The sequence below is a fragment of the Vipera berus genome (assembly GCF_964194415.1).
Source record: "Vipera berus genome assembly, chromosome: 3".
Classification (NCBI taxonomy): domain Eukaryota; kingdom Metazoa; phylum Chordata; class Lepidosauria; order Squamata; family Viperidae; genus Vipera; species Vipera berus.
The window spans coordinates 28,888,163-28,909,942 of record NC_138204.1 but is presented as its reverse complement, the minus strand read 5'-3'; the positions used below and the strand labels follow the sequence as shown (position 1 = coordinate 28,909,942).

At 34.3% G+C, this 21,780-nt stretch overlaps 1 protein-coding gene across 1 annotated transcript in view; it reads right to left on the bottom strand.

Moving 5' to 3' along the window:
• The window catches only part of PTPRT (protein tyrosine phosphatase receptor type T), a gene marked incomplete at both ends in the record, with an annotated part of 698,891 nt that overhangs the window by 73,929 nt on the left and 603,182 nt on the right, over positions 1-21,780 (bottom strand). The window contains one exon of the mRNA XM_081322609.1: positions 16,911-16,940. Within this exon, the coding sequence (XP_081178735.1) occupies positions 16,911-16,940 (30 nt within the window). The remainder of the gene's footprint in view (positions 1-16,910; positions 16,941-21,780) is intronic.

The following is a 21,780-nucleotide window of genomic DNA, read 5'->3' as shown; positions in this document are numbered from 1 at the left end:
TGAACAGTAAGAAAAACTGCTATTTGTGAAATTATTGCAACATGCAATAATTGCAACATGCTGTTCTTAAAGCATCTCATACGTTGCATCTGTAAAGGTCTAGAAACTAACTTTGAAGCAGAACTAGGAAAACATAACATCATAGTGAGCTCTCTTCTTCTAATGCTGCTATTTCCTTTTCTATCCCAAAGATTGCTTTTGGAAGTAAGGACTGGATTCTGTGCATTCTATTTGTTTGATGTGTTCAGAAAACTGTAGAACATTACTTTCCCAAACTTTCTAATATTATGAGAAAATATGGAAACCCAACAGCAGAAAGCAATATATGTTGAAGACTTCAAGAAAGCTTTCTAGATTGGAACATAACTCTGAGCTTCCAGGTTGCCAAAGTGGGGAGTGAAGAAGCAATCCTTGAATGCAGCTTTCAGAGCCTTTCCCAAAATTGGCAGCAAATTGTAAATTTTAATGAGACAGAAGGGGAATATATTAAGTACATGGGACATAAAGAATAGTTGCATTTAATTAGTTTGATATAATATGAATTAATATATCCAGATGAATTTCATCTCCAGATCACTGTGGCCAATGTTGATGATCTAAAAGACACGTACAATATAGTGCTAATCCAGAAAATATGGCATGCTGGACTTAAAGGAAAAGAGAACACCCTCTTGTTTTCACCGGGGATTGACAGGAAAGCTGATTAGGGTCAGAGTTACCATCTCCTTTCTCTTGCTTGTGGAAGGTCATTCCAAAGAAGACATGATCAGAGAAGGATCACCTTATGGTTTATTTCTTTCAATAATATTAAACCCTGACAAAGATAAATCATACCAACATATTCTTATTTGCATAGAGCTTCTTCTTAACCCATTATTGTTGGAATAATTGGAATAATCTCAGATGCAAATTCTATGTCATCAATCTGAATGAGAATCAGTAGGGAAGAACCCAGAATTTCTCTACCCACCCCAATTTTCCCCCTCCCATGTTTCCTTAAACATATAGCAGACAGGTATAGTAATAAAATGCTGTCCCTATAAAGAGGCCATTTTTTATTTATACACCCATCAGAAGATAATCTATTTTGGACATGGGTTAACCACAAACAGTAGCAAGTCAAAAAAATTTTTTTTCCATTCCCACCACTGCAAGATCATCAGCTTGGAAATGGGGAAAGGAACAATATTTAAAACTGGATGGATATAGAACATCACAACATTGCATGAACTTTGTTGATAAGAAAATGAAAAAGAGGGGAAAAGAGAGTGTACCTGCAGATATTATGGTCATTCTTTGTACACTATTTTATTCAGTAATAAAATCTGAATAAAATATGCTACCAGTTTTCCTCTTCCTGTGAAATAAATTGTTTTGATCATAGGAACAAAAAAAAGCTAAATAATGCCTTTCTATTTAAGCAAAAAATAAATTGATTCTTCTTACATAGGCAATCCATCTTTTCTGGTGTTGGCTATGATCATTTAATATTGCAGACACTTAGAGACAAGAATGTCAGGTGAAGATTGTGAGTTGATACAATAGCTGCTTTTCATCCTGTAAGAATACTGTCTGCCTCTCATGCAGGAAAGTTACTATGAAACTTTCATGTAATGAGGACAGCACTAATTATTTCACTGAAGCAATTTTCATTGCTCCTATGACTTCCTCGGGCATTTCCTCCAGTTTGAAGGGTTATTCTGAGCACAAAATGTGCGAGAGGAGACTGTAGAGTAGTGAAAAATGAAACGGTGATACAACTTTGCTTTCTCTTTGAAGAAGCAAGGTCTGCACTGCTTCATGAAGCTGCTTGGTAAGGATGCTTTGCTTAAAGCACTGACAAAGTGAAGCATTGGTGCTAATAACATTGAGATGGGAGATGCAATTTCAACCTATAATTTCATCCACCAACCCACTCTCTCCTTCCTTTTGTAGCTCCTAATATTGTACCACCAAAGATACTTCTGTCTGAGACCTTGAAGTCTTCCTGTATGTCAAAATTGCTTATTTCACTTCAATAACAATTATAATTTGGATCCTGCAAAATAAAGATAAAAATGGAATCACCATACTCTTGTAAAGGAAAGGAGGGCTGAAATTGGCATTTGGACAAGGTATGACTAGAAATCTGATGAATCCCATTCCCCAGCAAAAAAGCACCTCTTGAACCGAAAAAAGATACCTATTACTTTTTTCTATACTGGTATTGGCTTCTGCTTGATGTGTCCAAAGATGGAAGCAGGGACAAAAAAGGAGTGCCTTTGCATCCTTTGTCATTAAATCTTAATAGTGGTGCAACTGGGCAAAGGAGACGGGGACTAATGAAGAGAGACTAGTCAGCCCACACTCATCATTTTGAAGCAGGTATTATGGAATTTAAAGATTTGAAATGCCCTTTCAGTCATTACTTTTTTAAAAAAAATTAGATATTGCATAATTAATATTAGGATTTTTCTTTTTTTAAAATATCAGGATGATGCATATATTGCACAAAATGCCTAATGAATGAACATCTGCAATATTGATGTGGCCCCCATGTAGGTTGATCTATATATCCTGCTGTAATACTATTCATGAAGGAGGGACAGAAGGAAACTTGTGGAACATAAACTGTCACATGTTATGCATTTGTGTAGAGATTTGTAAGATTTAGACATGAAAAAGCAAATGACAGGGCATCAGCTCCACTTCAGAAACAGGAAAAAATAATTCAGAACTCCCAAGGATAAGTTTTGAAGAGAAATTCCAAAGGAACTCTGGAACAGATCCACCTCACTATCATAGGATTAATAAAACTTATACATGCTCATTACATCCTAACATAATATCTGCTAAGTTCAAAATGAGTGTGCTTGATTCTATGTAACCATATGACATAGCATTTCTGCTTAGAAATTTGTTCTAATGTGAGAAGTGGCTCTTAAAAACAAATATGTGTACATTTTGTTGTGGCTTCATTACTCTGTAATGATTAATGACAGGCATAACACAATCTTTTTCATGACAATATAGATGTGAGATGGGCTGCAATTAATCTTTCACCATATAAATATTAGTAAATGGGTTTCACAGTCTGCTGGGGCGGTTTCATTAATATTGACACAGGAATGAACTCCTGTGCACAGGCATGTCTTCTGTGAAAAGATATGAGGCTGTATGCACACATCACATTTCCCCCCTGATTAACTTACCTACGACTTTTGGAAATAACCCAATTTTCAGGGTTTACTGGAGTGTAAACTAAACATTGCACAATATAGGACTAATTCATTTGGCAAGTACTAGTTTTGCACTGAGTGATAAAAAATATATTTTCTACTTTATGCAGTTCAAAGTAAGCACAAAGTGTTAAGATAGAAATAAAATACATATTATTAATAGGGGGGCAAAAGTCCATGTGCATAATGCTAAGTCTCCCCAAGGGCTATTTGATGTTATACACTTCTAAATAAATAATAATAAATATTATAAAGAAAAAAATATATCATAATATATAACCAATAATAGGTTCAGCAATATATTGTAGGGACTAGCTAGGTAATTGTGCAACTTATGCAGAAGTAATATTCTAGATTGTTAATAGAATGCAGCTATATTAACTTAATTATTAGTTTGTTTGATTTCTTAGTCAAAATGTAATCTGAAATGATGAGCCTATCATAATGAGCATTTTAAGTTACTGAGGTTAGCCATTATTGCTATACTATTAAGGGGTATAAAAATGAATATTGCTTATTAAAATAAATTTAAATGATAGATTGAAATAAATTCCTACACACCCTAATAATTCAATTTCTTTAAAGGATTTATTTATTTATAATTCAATTTATATGGCTGCCCCTCTACGCAGTTAAACTCTGGATGGTGAACAAAATGAAAATATAGCAATCCATTAAAACTGAAAAAAGAAACAAATAGAATCCCCCATTAAACCTCAATTTCCATGTATTTCATGCACCCATACCAGAATTTCAGTAACTAAGATTCTCATCCTGAAGCATAGAAGAAGACCCAGATCTTCAGTCTTCTGAAAGTCCAATAGAGTTGGAATTATCTGTATCTCTTGGGGGAGATTAGGTGTCATGACAGATAAAGCATGCTTCCTAGGACTCAACAGATGATACTGCTTTCCTGAGGGAACCCAGCGCAAATCCATCCTTCCATATCTGATAGTACATGTGGAAACCATCACAGGTTTGTGATTGGGTAAGTAACTTTCATTCTATATAGGGCTTTATAGATGATAGCAAACACCATAATAGCACTTGGAAGCTTACTAAGGGACAGTTGAACTCATGCCATTCATATACCAGTAATTATATATGGTTGTATCCTGGTGTGTTCAAAAAGCACATGTTCACTGCATTCTGGACAAACTGAAGTTCCCAAATGTTCACCAAGGGCAACCCCCTATACAGCATGTTGCAATAGGGGAGGAAAGTAAGACATGAATAACCATGAACAGTGCCTGCTGATCTAGAAATAGTTGCTACTGGTGCACAAGATGCTTTTGTGTAAAAGCTATCATGATCACAGCTGCCACTTTCTCCTCAAGTAGGATTCACATTGCACAACTTTATTATCTCATTCAGAGTTAATGATGGAAAATCACTTGAGCCAAAACCATTTCTTCCCATTCAAATATTTTCAGCTTTCAGTCCATTACCACATTTGGATGGCCTGGGACAGGGAAATTCCACTAAGATATACTGATGCCTAACTCCATGCCAACAAATTATTCCCTCAGCAAATTCATAAAGATATTAAATTGGAGGGGATAGAATCAAATTCTGAGGAACTCTGCAATATAGATCTGACTCTTCCCCTTCCTATCAACACTGACTGAAAGGAGGAGAAACACTAAATAACTGTGTTTCCCACACCCAACTCCCTCAGTTAGTCCAATAAAGTACCATCACTGATATCAAAAGCTACCAAAAGATATATTTCCCAATTCTGGGCTTGTTAAATTATAAAAATACCACTGTTTCTTTGTTCCGCAAAAGCCAAATCATATACTTTTGAATTTAATAGCCCCCACAAATAGATCCAAAATAAAATAATCTGCAATAAATCTGCAGTAAAATAATTTAAAATTACCTTGCTGTTTTTTAAATTATAGAGGAGATCCTGAAACACTAGTCTGGACTTAGAAATTAAGAAAAACATTTGGGATAATTCATGTCCTTTATCACACAAATAACCTGATATGCCAATATAATGATTCAAAATAACAGGAGTATGTAAAATCCTTACATATTGAAGAAACCTAATGAATCAATTTAAACCATTAGAGTGGGACATTAGTGCTGCAACATCACAGAATGTAGGGCCACAATGACCTTTTTATAACATTTTAACAGGCCTAAGAGAGATTTAAAATAAGTGTTCAACCTATTTCTATTTAAAAATGTTGGCTTAAGAACATAAGAATGGCCTTTTTGGATCAGATGCCTGGCCTATCTAGATCAGCAATCTGTTTTCACAGCCAACCCACCAACTATACAAAGAAGCCTATTAGACTTCTAGATAACCTTCAGAGGTAGTCACATCACCATCAAGGCTTAGCAGACATTGATCTCTGTGAGGTCCATGAATTGGTGGAATAAATTCCAAAATCTATTTATACACTGTATTTTTAAAAGCATTCATTTGTCCTATTTTTTTAAGAATTTAATTGCACTGCCTTGACCTCTAATTCTAGGATTTTAGGAAGGGGAAACAGCTTTTTCTTATCCACTTTATGCCCACCATGCTTAGTTTCTACACCTTAATAATGCTTCCTCTCATTTTGCTTCCTTTCTAGACTAAAAAGTCCCCAAAATCTCCATCTTTTCTTATAGGAAAACTGCTGTGATTATCTTATAGGAAAACTAAGAACTGATTATCTTAGTTGCTCTTGAAACCTCTCTAGTTCCCTTATATCCTTTTTGAGGTGTGCTGACCAGAACTGCAAACAGTATTTCAATATATCATTGATTGATATAAGGGCATTATGATGTTGGCAAATTCTCTTTCTTCATTAATCACTGCTAGCTCTAATCCCATTAACTTTTATGAGTAGTTAGGGTTTTTGGTACAAAGATGCAACACTTTACCCTTGCTCACATCTGGCATTTTGACACTCTGCTAGTGTGCAGAGATTCCTTTGGAGTTCTTCAAGATCTTTTATTGTTTTTACTACTCTGAACAATTTAGTATCCTCAGTGAACTTGGTGATTTTATGCCCAATTCCAGGCCATATATAAAATATCTTAAAAAGCACTTATCCTAGGACACAACCTAGGGGACTCCACTAGTTACATTCTTCCATTGTAAGAAGCATCAAGGGGGAAAAAAAAGATAAAATTAAGCACTGAATATGAGTTCTGACCTGTCAGTGTGCTGAGCTGTCTTTTGAGTGACAGAAGCATTTATCTGAAATGCTTACCTTCCACAAAGAAAGCAATTCAAATGCTATTTCTAAAGTCATGACAAGCTATATCAGTGACAATTTCTGTTCTCTTCCTTGACCATAAACACTACTGAAGCATCTAGGAAAAGTGACTTTCATCTCATTAGTGATAATCCTTTACAGATCATAGGCTTATCAAATGTGAAATTCTGAAGAATTTTGCCTGCCAGTTCTCAGACAGTGTGTGGGTGTGGGTGTATACCCATGCTTTGGTCGTTACACGAATTACAAGGTGAATGGTGAAGAAAGAATTCTCAAATGACTGTCAGAAAAAAATGAAACCAGTGTGTGCTGAGATAAATGTCATAGAAAAATGCTTATGTTTATTGTTTTCATATATGTGTTGCATTTTGTCGACCAACAGTAAAGCTAGAATGTAGTATATTTAAAGGATTTTTAGGCAATAAAGAACAGAGCCTCTCTGAAACTTCTTAGTACTTAATAAGCACTAGACTTTCAATGACTACAATTACATAACATCTGAGATAAACCTTTAAATTCTGTTCAAATCTCTACTTTGATTTCACCTTTGAATCAGATAGTAGGTGCCATGTCAATATTTGACCAGGGAGACAGGATTTGAAATCCCCCAGGGATCATCTTAAAGCATTGTAGAAAATTTAAATTAGCCATCTAGATCTGGCTCTATCTATTTAAAGGGAAAGTACTGAGGTAACATATAAAATCCTTTGGACGAAAGGAAGGGTAGGAGCAAAATAACTAAATAAATAAAAAAGAACAAGTATTCACAGAGAAACCCAGATCATATTTAAATCCTTAAAAAGATGTGCAATAATTCCTGCTGAACATCCAAAATTTACATGATAGGACAAGCTGAAGAGAGTGTTACAAAAACGGCAGTATTCCTCTGGGCAATACTAGGTTCACAAAGTCACAAAGGCAGGAAATTCAACTCTGTATGCTAAAATTGTACTAGAGCAAGTGATTGTCAATAGGAAACCTTGTGATTTAATGGTAAAGAGTCTGCATAATCATATATTTTTTTCCAAATGCGAAGCTTCTAAAATTATTGCAATTGTGCAGTTTTCTTTCCATTCATTTCAAAGATTTGACTTAAGAAATTTATCTGCACCTTTAAAACATATAAAATGCTATAACAGCAATTCTTGCTGGGTTATATTCTTAAAATGCAAGGAGAATCAATGTTTTATTTATTTTCTATATTTGACATATTCAATGTGTAAATGATGACATTTCACAAAATAGTTGGTACAGATTTATCCAAATGATTCACTTTGAATCACTTCTTTTAACAACTTTATTACTTTATGTATGAGATTGCAATGGAAACCAAACATATGCTTTGATATATGCTATTAAGCATGCAGAAGGTTGCATATAATCCCTGGGTACTCATTTTGCACATGGGAAAGTTTCAAAAGAATGATCAACAATATTTTGCCAAAGAGATAAAACTAAACCCCAGCCTATAGCATAGTGATTTTTTCCCCTTAAGAAATAATAACACTCCCCCAATAGCAAATAATATGAAATTTCTAGAGTAGCATAAAGAAAAATCTAAAGCTGCAACAATATAAATTTAATCCAATGTAAAACTAATCACTGCCTTGGTGATGGACTATTTCACAATACTATTCTATTCTACAATTTCTATTTAATTTCTACATTATTAGAAAAGCAGGATACAAAACTTAACATTACAAGTCATCAGTAACCAGAAGGATCATATCTTTTTTCTTTTTTCTTACTTCAGTCAGGTCCAATTCTCAGAGACTGTTTGGACATGTCCTTGCAGTTTTCTTGGCAAGGTTTTTCAGAAGTGATTTGCCACTTTCTCCTTCCTAGGGCTGAGCGAAAGTAACTGGTCCAGAGTCACCCAGCTGGCTTTATGCCTAAGGCAGGATATGGACTTATGGTTTCCCACTTTCTAGCTGATGCCTAAACCACTACAGGTAGTTCTCAACTTACAACAGTTCATTTAGTGGCCATTCAAAGTTACAATGGCCCTGAAAAATGTGACTTACGACCATATTTCACAGTTATGACCTTTGCAGCATCCCCATAATCATGTGATGAAAATTCAGATGCTTGGCGAGCTGTCAAATGGAATGGCTGTGTTGAGATGCCGCTCCGAATGAGCGTGCTGATCTCACAGCTTTTTCTCTGTTCCCGGTGGTTTTTTTTAAAAAGCTCCAGATCTCTCGGAGGGAGATTAGGTGCCCATCTGAGCAGCTCAGGACGGCGGTTCGAGCTGCAGAAAGCAGGACAGCCTAGGAGAGAGCCGGGTGAAGGAGAAGGCCCATTATGACAGCCGTGAAGAAATGACAGCTGTCAAAAATAGTGGAACAGTGATTCATCTAACCTGGCAGAAGAAACACTCAGCGAACTCTTGTAAGTGTTCCAGATGGTGAAATCTTTCCGGAGAATTTCACAGAAGAGAAGATAAGAGGAGAGGCCCCAGAGCGAAAGGGGAATTCATCTCCCCTGTCAGATAATGGTGAGAAGGAGACGGGGGGGGGGGGAAAGAGATCTGACCTTAAAGCAACAGGCTCACAGGATGTAAGGACTGGAGATCAAGGGTGGTTTCTCTTTCTGGCTCTTGCAGTAAAGCCAAGAAGGAGTTTAACCAAAAACAAAATAAACTTGAAGAGTGACAGTGCAGACTGAGCTGAGAGAGTGGACATTTTGAAGAAAAACTAATGACCAATTAGCATCAAAGGAGGGAAGAGTGATACTCATAACTTAAGAAGTGAACTATTTGTTTCAAAAAGTTTCTAAAACAAAAGGGATAAATGGTAATTGTTTTGAGAATTTAGACCAATAAGAATTAATTGAATATAACCTATAGTACGATTGATTTGGAGGAGACTAATAAGGAACAAAAAGTTGAATGTTTAAGGAGGGAGAGAAAATCTATTTCTCTCCTTGTTGTATATAATAGTATTCATAACTGAACTACTGTGAAATCTGGTTTTTATTGTTAAAGAATTGAATAATATTGGTTATATTATTGTTATATGTTTCTATATAGAAAAGTTAGGACTATTTGGAATATAGATATTTGAAATGGATTAATAATTATTATTATGTTTTAGTGTAATAGATGTAATAGTTTGGATATGGTGTTAGCAACAAAATCTAGCATTGTTAAGATATAAGGCACTAGTGATTATAACCTTGGAAGAACGATAAATTCCCCAGGTGTGGTGGAGGGAAAGACAAAGATTGTGTATAAGTGGGAGGGTTGGCTGACGTCATTTAGAAAGATGACAAGCATCCCAAATCTCATGAGATTTGGGACTGGAAGAAGGCAGATGACCCAAGCCTCATCAGCAGAATTAAGCCCAGCAGGGCAAAGGCCTATAGAGGAGATGATGCCGCGGGAGTGAGCAAGCTCACTTAAAGACATACAAGCAATATTACAATCCATGCAAGAGGTTATGTTGAGAAATCATGAGCATTTAAAAAGAGAAATAGGTGAAATAAGGAATGATACTGGAGAACTCAAAGAGAGGATGGGAGCAATGGACAGAAAATTTGAATGTTTTCAACAGCAAATATTGAAAAATGAAGAGAAATTATTAGAAATGGAGGATAGAATGAATAAGGAGGAAAGAAGAGTAGATGAAATGAATGAAAAACTTTTGCAAGCAAATAAAGAGTTAGAAAAAACCATTATACTGCTTGAAACTGAAAAAGCAGACCACTATTTATGTTTCCAAAACGTGAAGGAAGAGAAAGGGGAGGACCTCCCAGAAATGATGACGGACTTGCTAGCAAGGGCCCTAGGGACAGGGAAAGATGAAATGGCAAATGAGATTGATGAAATATATAGAATTCACACAAATTACACGAGAAGAAATAACTTACCCAAGGAGGTACATATCAAATTTGTGAAGAAGTCAATTAGGGATGAGATTTTGCACAGAACAAGGGACGACCCAATGAAATATAGAGGTAAACAACTAATTGTCCTCAAACAAGTCCCTAGGAGGGTAAGAGATCTGAGAAGGCCCTACCAACATATTACATCAAAATTAATAAGACAAAATATTAATTTTAGGTGGCTGACGCCAGAAGGGATTGTAGTGACCTGGCAAGAAAGGAGATATAGGTTAGATTTGATTGGTAAAGCAGAAGAGTTTTTCCAGAAGCATCTAGGCAATGAAGATGAACTAGAAGAAAGAGAGTTAAGAGAAGGGAACAATGCAGAGAGATATAATAGAAAGACACGGGAATCACAAGACAAAGAACAGGAAACAGAGAGAAGAGAAAAAATGAGAATGCACCATGACAACAATGATGAGTGTAGACACAAAGAAGTTAAGGAAGATAGACTGACAAGGGCAACAAGATCAAAACAGAGGCAGTAATATAGAAATATTAACAGTATTATCATTAAATGTGAATGGACAAAACTCCCCACCTAAGAGAAATATAATTTTGAATACGCTCAGTAAGAAAAATTTAGATATAACAGTTCTACAAGAAACACATATAAAGACTCAAGATCAGGATCTATTAAACTACCCTAAGTTAGGAATTAAATTTGTATCGCTTTCACAGCAGAAAAAATTGTGATAAAGAAAGAATCCTAGCAAGACAAATTTATCGAGATGAGGAAGGTAGGATATTGATTATTGAAATTTCCTTGAACAAAATAAAGGTCGCCCTGGTAGGAATTTATGCCTCCAATGAAAAACAAAGACAATTTTATAAGAAATTGCATAAGATTATTGCTGATATGGATTATGAGAACATTTGTATAATTGGTGACTTTAATGCAATTATAGACAGAGAATTAGATTATAAGAGTGAGGAAGTTAGGAAACAAACCAGGAGAATATTACCCAGTACTTTTTTAAAAATGGTGGAGGAATTAAATATTCAAGATAGTTGGAGGGAGAGAAATTTTAATGAAAAGCAATTTACCTACTATTCAGGGCGGCATCAATTGTGGTCCAGAATTGATATGGTCTGGACAATGAAAGAACTAAATTCAGATATTGATGATATAAAAATAGAAATTAATACTTGGGCAGATCATAATCCCATTGTAATTAAATGGAAAGAACAGAAGACAACAACAAGGGGGTGGACTCTTAAAAAGGCAATCCTAAACCAAACAGAATTTAAACATAAGATGGAGGAACAAATGCGGACATTCTTCCAGATAAATAAGAAAGAGGAGAATAGCACTCAAAATTTATGGGATATGGCCAAAGCAGTTATGAGAGGAACTGCAATTGCGTATATGGCCAATGAATATAAAAAGAAAAGGCAATATCAAAAAAGTTTAGAGGATGAACATAAAAAATTAGAATTAGAACTACAAAAAACCCCACAATGTAGAGATTTAAAACAACAGATGGATTTAAATAAGCATAAATTGAATATTATAGAAAAGGGAGAATTGGCACAATAAATAAAAAGCATTAGACAAAAATTTTTTGAGCAGGCAAATATACCTGGGAGATGGCTGGCCTATAGATTGAAAAAACAAAAAGATAATAGATGGATTAGTAAATTACGTAATCAAGGAGGGGAGATAGTACATCAAAATGATGTGAAAAAATGGGTGACGTATGAATTCTATAAAAATCTTTATAAAGAGGAGGAAATGATCACTGAGGAAAGAATATCACAATATCTTATGAAAGCAGACCTACTGAAGGTTTCTGAAGAATTTCAAAATATATTAAATAAAGATATAACAGTTCAGGAAATTATGGAAGCTATTAAAAACAAAAAAGTAATAAAACACCTGGCCCTGATGGACTACCGTCCGAAATATATAAAAACCTCCAAGAACTTTTGGTCCCAACACTATTGGATTTATTTAATGAGGTACTAAACATAGCAAAAATTCCAAACTCATGGAAATAAGCAATCATCTCACTAATCCCTAAAGAAAACTCTGATTTGACCTGTATTAAAAATTATAGACCCATTTCTTTACTGAACACGGATTACAAGATTTTCACGACTATAATGGCAGAAAGATTTAAAAAAATATTTAGCGGAATTTATTCATACTGACCAAAACGGCTTCTTGCCTAAAAGACAAATTAGACATAATGTCAGGATCGTACTAGACATCTTAGAATACTATGAATTTCATAGCGAAAAACAAGTGGCATTAATTTTTGTTGATGCTCAGAAAGCCTTTGATAATGTCAAATGGAATTTTATGTTGATTCAACTCAAACAGATGGAATTCAGAGAAAAATTTATAAATATGTTTAAAGCAATCTATTCCAAGCAAGAGGCAAAAGTAATCATAAACGGAGAATTAACAAATAGCATTCAAATACAAAAAGGTACTAGACAAGGCTGTCCACTATCTCCTTTATTATTCATTCTTTCTTTAGAAGTACTCACAAGAATAATCCGAAAAGATAAGATGATTAAAGGATTAGAAATCAGAAAAGAGACATTTAAACTACAGGCTTATGCGGATGATTTAGTTTTCATCTTGGAAGACCCTTTAGAATCTGGAACAAGATTATTACAGGTGCTGGAAAATTATGGAGATGTTGCGGGATTAAAAATTAACAAAGAAAAAACTAAAATGCTTGTTAAAAATATGTCCAACTTACAAGAGACTGAGTTAGTAGAAAAAATTGACATCCAGACATCTAAAAGAGTAAAGTATTTGGGGATCCAACTATCAGCAAGATGTACTACACTTAAAAGAGAAAATTATGAAAAGTTAATGGACCAAATTATAGTAGACCTAGATAGATGGAAAAAACTTGCAGCTCTCTTTTATGGGAAGAATAGCGACAATCAAGATGAATATACTGCCCAAATTACTCTTTTTATTCCAATGTGTACCAATTAAATTAGGTAAAGATTTTTTTGAAAATTTAAATAGAGTTACATCTAAATTTATTTGGCAAGGTAAAAAACCGAGAATCAAGTTAAAATTATTACAGGATGCAAAGGAAAGAAGAGGGCTCGGCCTCCCAGACTGGGAAAAATATTATCAAGCAGCAATAGCAGTATAGATAAAGGATTGGATACATTTAAGGAATAGAAGACTACTAGCCTTAGAAGGTCATGACATGCAAATTGGGTGGCATGCTATAATGTGGGATGGAAAATATAGGGCTCATCAGTATTTTCAGAATCATCATATTAGACGGGCACTATTAGATGTGTGGATAAAAATTAAAAAAAATAACTATACAGAAATTCCCAATTGGCTATCTATATTAGAGATTTTTATGCACCCCAAATTTATAAATCTAGGAAGTGTAATTACATATAAAGCTCTCTTAGATGAAAATGGAGACCTGAAAACAAGAAAAAGATTATCAGAAGATGGTGTAGAGTTGGAATGGTGGGCATACTTACAAATACAGTCACGATACAGAAAAGATAAAAAAGAACCAGGGATAAAATTAGAACATACACCATTAGATAAAATTCTTCTAGGAACAGAAGATTGATTAGTAAAAAAATACCAATATTTATTAGAACAGGATTTATCAGAAGAACAGGTAAAAGAAAGAATGTTAACCTGGAGTAAAAATTGAGTAATATTGACTTAGATAATTGGCAACTACTATGGGATAGAAATAGGAGGTTAATGCTAGCCACCTCCTATAAAGAGAATTTGTACAAGATGTTTTATAGATGGCATCTTCCCCCTACAAGGTTAGCAAAAATAGATAAAAAAATCTCACCAATATGCTGGAAATGCAGAAGGCTTCCAGGGACTTATTATCATATATGGTGGGAATGTTCAGAAGTGAAAGGTTTTTGGCAGTGGATTAAAAATTGGTTGGAAGAAATATTATGACAAAAAATTGATTTAAAACCAGAAATCTTTTTATTAGGGATTATTAACGATAATCTCAGTAAAGCATCTCTCTACTTATTATTACATATCTTAATGGCAGCAAGACTGGCATATGCCCAAAAATGGAAAAGAAAGGAAACACCCACTGAAGAAGAAATAATAGATAAAATTTTATCCCGCGCTGAAATGGACAGGTTAACCCTAGAGATCAAAAATAAGAACGAAACGGAGTATTATGAAATTTGGCAAAATTTGTACAATTGGTTAGAGTTAAGGAGGATCGCTGAGATGAACATTGTTTGATTGGTTGATAATGTAAGGATTCTTTTTATTAGCATCTATATAATGGACATAACTGAAAGATACGTAAATATAATGCTGAGGACTGAATGACAGTTTACTAAAATAACCGACAGATTTTATATGTACAGTTTTTTATACTCTGTCCTGTTATAGATTGTATTTTAGGTTTTTGTTATTTCTTTCTGTAACATAAGATAACACTAATAGTAGTGTTGTAGCTAGGGAAGTTGAATCATGTCCACTTTTGTTTTTAAATGTATATTTAATAAAATTTTCAAAAAAAAAATTCAGATGCTTGGCAACTGGTTCATATTTATGATCATTGCTGTGTCCCAAGGTCATGTGCGACCTTCTGGACAAGCAAAATCAATGGGGAAGCCAGATTCACTTAACAACTGGGTTGCTAACTTATCAACTGTAGTGATTCAGGTAACAACTGTGTCAAGAAAGGTCATAAAATGGGGCAAAACTCATTTAACAAGTGTCTCACTTAACAACATAAATTTTGGGCTCAATTGTGGTCATAAGTCGAGGATACTTATACTCCATCCAGAAGCTGTTAAATATACCTTTAGACTCCATATATTTAGCTTTTATGAGTATTTTGCGAATGAAAAGATGATTTAAAACCTAACCAGGTTGTGATTCAACTTAATATCATCATCATCATATTCATCCCCCCCTCAGTTTTCCATTTCCAACTTCTACCACTTGAGTGATTCATTTAAGGAAACCTGAACTGGAAATAATACCAAATAATTCTAATGCTTTCTGCAGCTAGGCCTAGTACTTAAATGACTATATATTTTTATAAAGAAATCTACAGTAAGGACCGCAAAACAGGTAATGATGGGCTTCACTTTTTGCGCCTTTGAGCTAGAGAATCTATTTGCTGGAAAGACACTGTGAAGAACAGGAGGTTTGAATCTATGGTTATATTACACCAAATGATATTCATACATTCTGTCCTTCCTCGGTGAATAGGAGACAAAACTTAATATTATCCTATTAATAGGGTAACATTAATCCATTCATTAGAGTAATATTAACTTAATGTTATAAACATACTAAGGATGAACCAGAAGGATAATCACATTTCAGGAAGCAAAAGAATTAATTTAAGGAGCAAGAAAAAAGGAACATAAATGTTCTTGCCTTTTATTAATTGAGAAAATCATATGACTTCTATGAATTCTCTTTTGAGAAAAAATAACATATAAAATATTATAGCACTTCCTGTTAAGTGCAAAAGTTATTCTAAAACAGGACTATAGAGATATAAATAGTTAGAAATAAAGACATGAACTTCAGCAAGCATATGTATGATTCATTTTCAGCTTAGTCACATTTGGCTCTTTTTAAAAAGCAAAAAATTAAACATTTGATGAGGGAAGCCAGCCAAAAAGAAATCAAAGATCCTGCATAATTTAAGGATTAGCGGAGCCCAAAATAATTGTACTCAAATACTAGGATATGTTTTAAAACCTTGGAAATCAAAATTTAGTGAAGTAATAGTACAATAAGCACTTTTAGTGGACTCTCAAACTGATTCATACATGGCACATGATATCCTGTATGTGAATTCTACGTAAAGCTAGTCTGAATACTGTGGAAAAAGCATTTACTTCATTCTTTTAAAATATGCAACTTCCTTAGATTTAGATCTGTTAACAATGTTTAATTCTGGCCTTATTAATAGATGCAGACTTTTCTTTGAGATGCTAAGGAATTATATGATCAATATCTGTTGGAAGGCCAGTGGAACAATATTTAATCAAGGTGCTGGCATGAATCACCGTTCTAATTGGTTTGCTTAAGAAGCACATGGCTGCAGATATTTTTATGGATTTTAAAGGATCCTCCTTATGATTATCTTGATTAGAACTGTGATTATGCAAATGTTCAAACTTATCTTTCCCACAATCTGTATTCTCAGTAAAGGGTGCCCAAATAGCATATTAAACAAACAAACAAACAAAAAAAGCAAGAATGCTTCCAGATGAACATCTCTTAATACACAGTGTTGATTTTCAGAAATGTGAGGAAGAATAACAAAGAGTCCTGCCTGTTATGGTATTCATTTCTTTTGGCCCTAATCAGACAGAGTTGCCAGTCAAAGACTAGTGAGGAAAAATGGTTATGGATTATATCTGCACACAGAACCAACTCTCTTGTGTTCTTCTATTTTTCTCCCCTTTAAATATGTGGCTGGTGGTATTAATAGCATGGGCATTAATGGTATTCATTAAAAATAGTGAAGTAATACAAAAAAATCAAGAAAAATATTTTATAAACAAAGAAACAAAATCCTGCTGCTCTGGTGTGCATGCTTAAGGAAATTGTTATATCCAACTAGGTACTTACAAGTAATAGGAGTAGGAATATGCATTTCTTCTAAATATGCAGTCAGATGAAGGAAATGTCCAATAGTGGGGAAGAAGGAAAAAAGCATAATTAGACTTCGTATCAAGGATTTTAAGTTTGAACTAGACATAGTATTGCAGAGCTGACTCTACTACCAAATTTGCTTTGTTCTCCTTTAGTTTTTGAACACTGGTCTAATTTCCTCAAACAGGAATGTTTGCATGTGATTAATGTTTTGTATAGTCCTAGGCAAGTCAGTTCACGAGGCTTTGAGCTCCTAACCAAACAACAATACCTACCAATTGTTGTAAAGCAGTTTTAAGCCTGTTTAGGCATGACGAAGAACACAAGTTTAGAGGTAATTGAGGTTTAAATTTAAGACTCAAATTTCATAAGCAAGCTTTTATAGGATTGAAGAAGGGGCTATTCATGATTCTGGCAGCAACAATGGTTGCATTCCATGCATCCATTTTTGCCATCTAATTTTTAGTTGCTAGTTTCTAGAATAACCAGTAAATATTTTTATTTGACACTCTCAAAATGTCACTATAGAGCCAAATCACACTACAGAGAAGTTAATCACATTTAACATATGACATTATTTGAAGCCAAATAAGTGGAAGAGAAAAGTTATCTTAGATGAAGAAAGAAAGGGGGGGGGGTGGACAGTACAGTGACTAAAAGCAGAAAGAACAACCACACAGTGACAATAGACTGACTACATTAATAAACAGTGTGCAAGGCTGTCCCAAAAATCATCGAGGGAAGGAGAAATGTGAAAACAGCAAGACAAAGTAATGGATTCTTTGGCTGAGCTCTACTAAATACAAGTTGAAAGTTGATTTCATTTTCTATATATTCTAATAATGGAATTGCTTTTGCATATGAAAATGTAATAAGCAAACTATACACTTCATAACTCATAATTATGTATTCTATTGTCGGGAAGAGTATTGTCTTGGCAAAGATTCAAACAATATCAAACACATTTTTAACTAGTAAAGTCCACATACATATTTAATCTGGCCCCTTGTAAATCTAGGATTCAAAATTAAACTTGAATTGTCCTGCATTATGAACACACATGCAAATACATGTTGCATAATTGCATAGAATATCCCACTGGTACAACAGCTCCTTTGAGCATTAAAATATCCATTTTATGTTCTCTCAAACTGACTATGAGTCATACAAAGCAGTTGTACAACATAGGTTTTGTCAAGCCACTAGAAAGCACATGCATAGTTTAAATTAGCCTATTGGTATAATACCAAGAAATAATTTTAAAGATATGTTTTGTATCTCTTTTCCTCTCTGGAGTGAAATTTATTTGAGTTGTACATGAATAAGACTTGCAGTTAGGCATAACCGCACACGTGTTCACAGCCAATGCACACAGTGCATGCTAAATTACCTGCTTTAAAAATAATAACTTTCAAACACTTATAGCATTCGTTTTTCCCCCCTGCTGATGATATATCATGTTCTTCCCACTTACTCATTAACCTCCTGAAGCTCATCCATTCATATTGGAATGTTACACCTCAAAGTCACCTTGTAAAACAAGGAACAAGTTGTTCTCTTTAACAAATGTGTCACATACTGTTACAAAGAATAGACAAAAGCAAAAACTATACAATGAGCTACACTTAATATTTTAACATGTTTAAAATATTATTACAGTTTCAAGACGTATGATCATTGGTAGTTCTTGAATATCAGAAATTGACAGCTAAAACATCTTTGTAACCAACTAACCATTGCTCTAAAGACAGCTTTATACATTATTTTTCCCAGTTAAACAAGGGATGGAATTTCTTAGCAGATTAATTTAGCTTTGCTGTCTATTCCATCTTCCTAAATTCCAATTTAACTAAGACAATTTGTAAAACTAAGTCACAAGGAATTAAATCAGGAACAGTTTTTACAGGTTTTGGTTCCTTTGCATCCTTTCTCTTCACTGTGTTATCAGTATTCATATGTCCAGTGATTACAAACATTGGAAATAACCACCTTAATTATGTTTTAAGATATAAAGTTCATTACTGCAAGTGCCACAAGAAAAGGACTCTTGAAATAACTATCACAGTTGCCAACAGTCTTAATTAATTAAGAATACATAGGGCCCAGCAAGAAAAAACAAGTCTCAAGCTTCAGAATATGTTTGCAATGAACCATATCATTTCCTCTGACTTCAACAAAGAGAAGCATACAAATGGGAACAGAGCACATTCTTAACTTCTGAAAACAAATATTCTATGCCAGAGATGACAAAATAAATGACTTACACATTAAGTCTTTTTCAAAGCCTTTATACATACAGTACCCTGCCTACAGCCTTGAACATTAACTCTAGACTTATTAGCAACTCCCCACAATGAGGTTTTAGCAAGCGAAGCTACAACTGCATCATCTCCACAAGTTAAACAGACAAGTGAGTGTTCATTGTACCATGATTCAAATTTATTAAGGCTTTATACTGCTAGCTTGTTCAAAGACTTCTTTTTCCATTCAAATTCCACTGAATCCTTTAAAATCTCCAGTTCCATATTCATTACACTATAGTACCAATGTATGGAATTAATAGCTTGAATATTTATGTTTCAATTACTTATGCATGAGATGTAATTTCAAGCACATTTGGTACCTCATTGCCTACCATGTTTCATTCATTCTGATTGATTACAGATTTCATCCTACTGATTAGTTACATTTAAATCAATGAGACATTGGTTATGACTTACTTAGATCCAATGATTTCAATGGGAGCTTTTAAGTGTAGAATCAACTTGTGATAATAATACAAAGATTTCATTTTCTCACTTGGCTACTACAAAAATGACACAACCTCCAATATTTTAGATAATCTATACATAATACTGGATAAATTGGAAATAATTTCTTGGGAAATATGTAGAAAGATGATTGGAGGACTGGAGGCTAAAACATATAGTTCGAGTCCCACCAGGCTCAAGGTTGACTCAGCCTTCCATCCTTCCGAGGTAGGTAAAATGAGGACCCAGATTGTTGGGGGCAATTAAGCTGACTTTGTAATAATGCTGCTTGGGGTGTGTGTGTGAAAGCCCTAATAAGCAGGCATATACATAGAATGAAGGCTACTGCTAAGCTTGTAAGCCGCCCTGAGTCTTCGGAGAAGGGCGGGATATAAATGGAATTAAAATAAATAAATAAATAAATATAGGGAACGGTTGCTGGAATTGGGTATGTGTAGTTTAATGAAGAGAAGGGTGAGGGGTGACATGATAGCAGTGTTCCAATATCTCAGGGGCTGCCACAAAGAAGAGGGAGTCAAGCTATTCTCCAAAGCACCTGAAAGCAGGACAAGAAGCAACGGATGGAAACTAGTCAAGGAGAGAAGCAACCTAGAACTAAGGAGAAACTTCCTGACAGTTAGAACAACTAACCAGTGGAACAACCTGCCTCCAGAAGTGGTGAATGCTCCAACACTGGAAGTTTTTAAGAAGAGACTGGCCAGCCATTTGTCTGAAATGGTATAGGGTTTCCTGTCTTAGCAGGGGGTTGGACTAGATGAACTCCAAGGTCCCTTCCAACTTATTATTGTTATTATCTACATGGAAAGATGCATTATTTATTTTGTTCATAATAAACTTAAAAATCAGAAAGTTCTCTCTCCAGTATTCTATCAAACAAAATACTGCTGAATTCATATTAACTGTTCAAGTAAATTTCCATTCTGTGAACTTTATTGCTTTCTCCATGCTTCCAAATTTAAAGCCTGTTGCTGCATACAAAACTACATATAAATCTTATTTATCTACTTGAAGGAATGGTTCCTCTAAATGTGTGTCCTGAAAATTATTATCACTGACTAAGGATCTGTGGCACCTGCTGTTGCAAAAGGAGGCTTGCCTAGTATAGACCAGGATGAAATGTTCTCATAGCTGTCCCTGTATTTTGCAAAGCACTGAAAGAGAAAAAAAATCTTTTTCCTCTTCCTCACCTTGTTCTAAGTCCTCAATTTCTAACTGTGGTTATTGGGGTTTTGGTTATCCTTTGTACCCAAATTCTTGTCATTCTACTTCTATCCTCTCTTAAAAGTACCTAGGGTCCTCTCTATATGCTCCTTTCAATAATTAATATATTTTGTATGGACTTGAATTACTGCACATGTTGGTATTTTTCATAAACAGTGATTAAAGAATTGCTTCTTATTTTTTATTTTTATTTTGTGACCTACTACATGTTTCCTGGAAAATATTTATTTATTTATTTTATTGGATTTATATACCGCCCTTTCCCGAAGGACTCAGGGCGTTTTATATCATTTGTGGACATGTATCTCACTACAGAAATGTAAAAGCTGTTCACAGTTTGTCAGATTTCAGATCTGGTTACAAACAAGGAACTGAATTTGAAGTTTCTCCAGGTGTCTATGGAAACTTGATTGGTTTCCTATCAAATACACTTATATATTCTGACAATCAATGAGGTGATAAAGTTTTATTCAGCTTTATTAGGTTATTAGATTATGAAATCTAAAGAGAACAAGGCAGGCATATAAGACACCAAACAGTTATGATACTTGCTTCTCTCCAAATATCCACAAAGTTTAAAAAGTTTGTACCAACTGTCTGCTTTTAATAAAAGAAAAGATGCAGAAGTGCATCTTTGCTTTACTGAAACAAAGATAAGATACTAGGTAAGACAAATAAGGAAGAAATTTCTATTTTTCCTTTGTACATACATACATCCATAAAATTAAAATAAATATGTTTCCTATTACTTTCTCAAACTTTTTTAAAAGCGTCTCTTGTATTTATTTGTCTTATTTATTAAATTTATTTACTGCCCATCTTTCCATGGGGCTATACTTCTTTATTCCATCTTC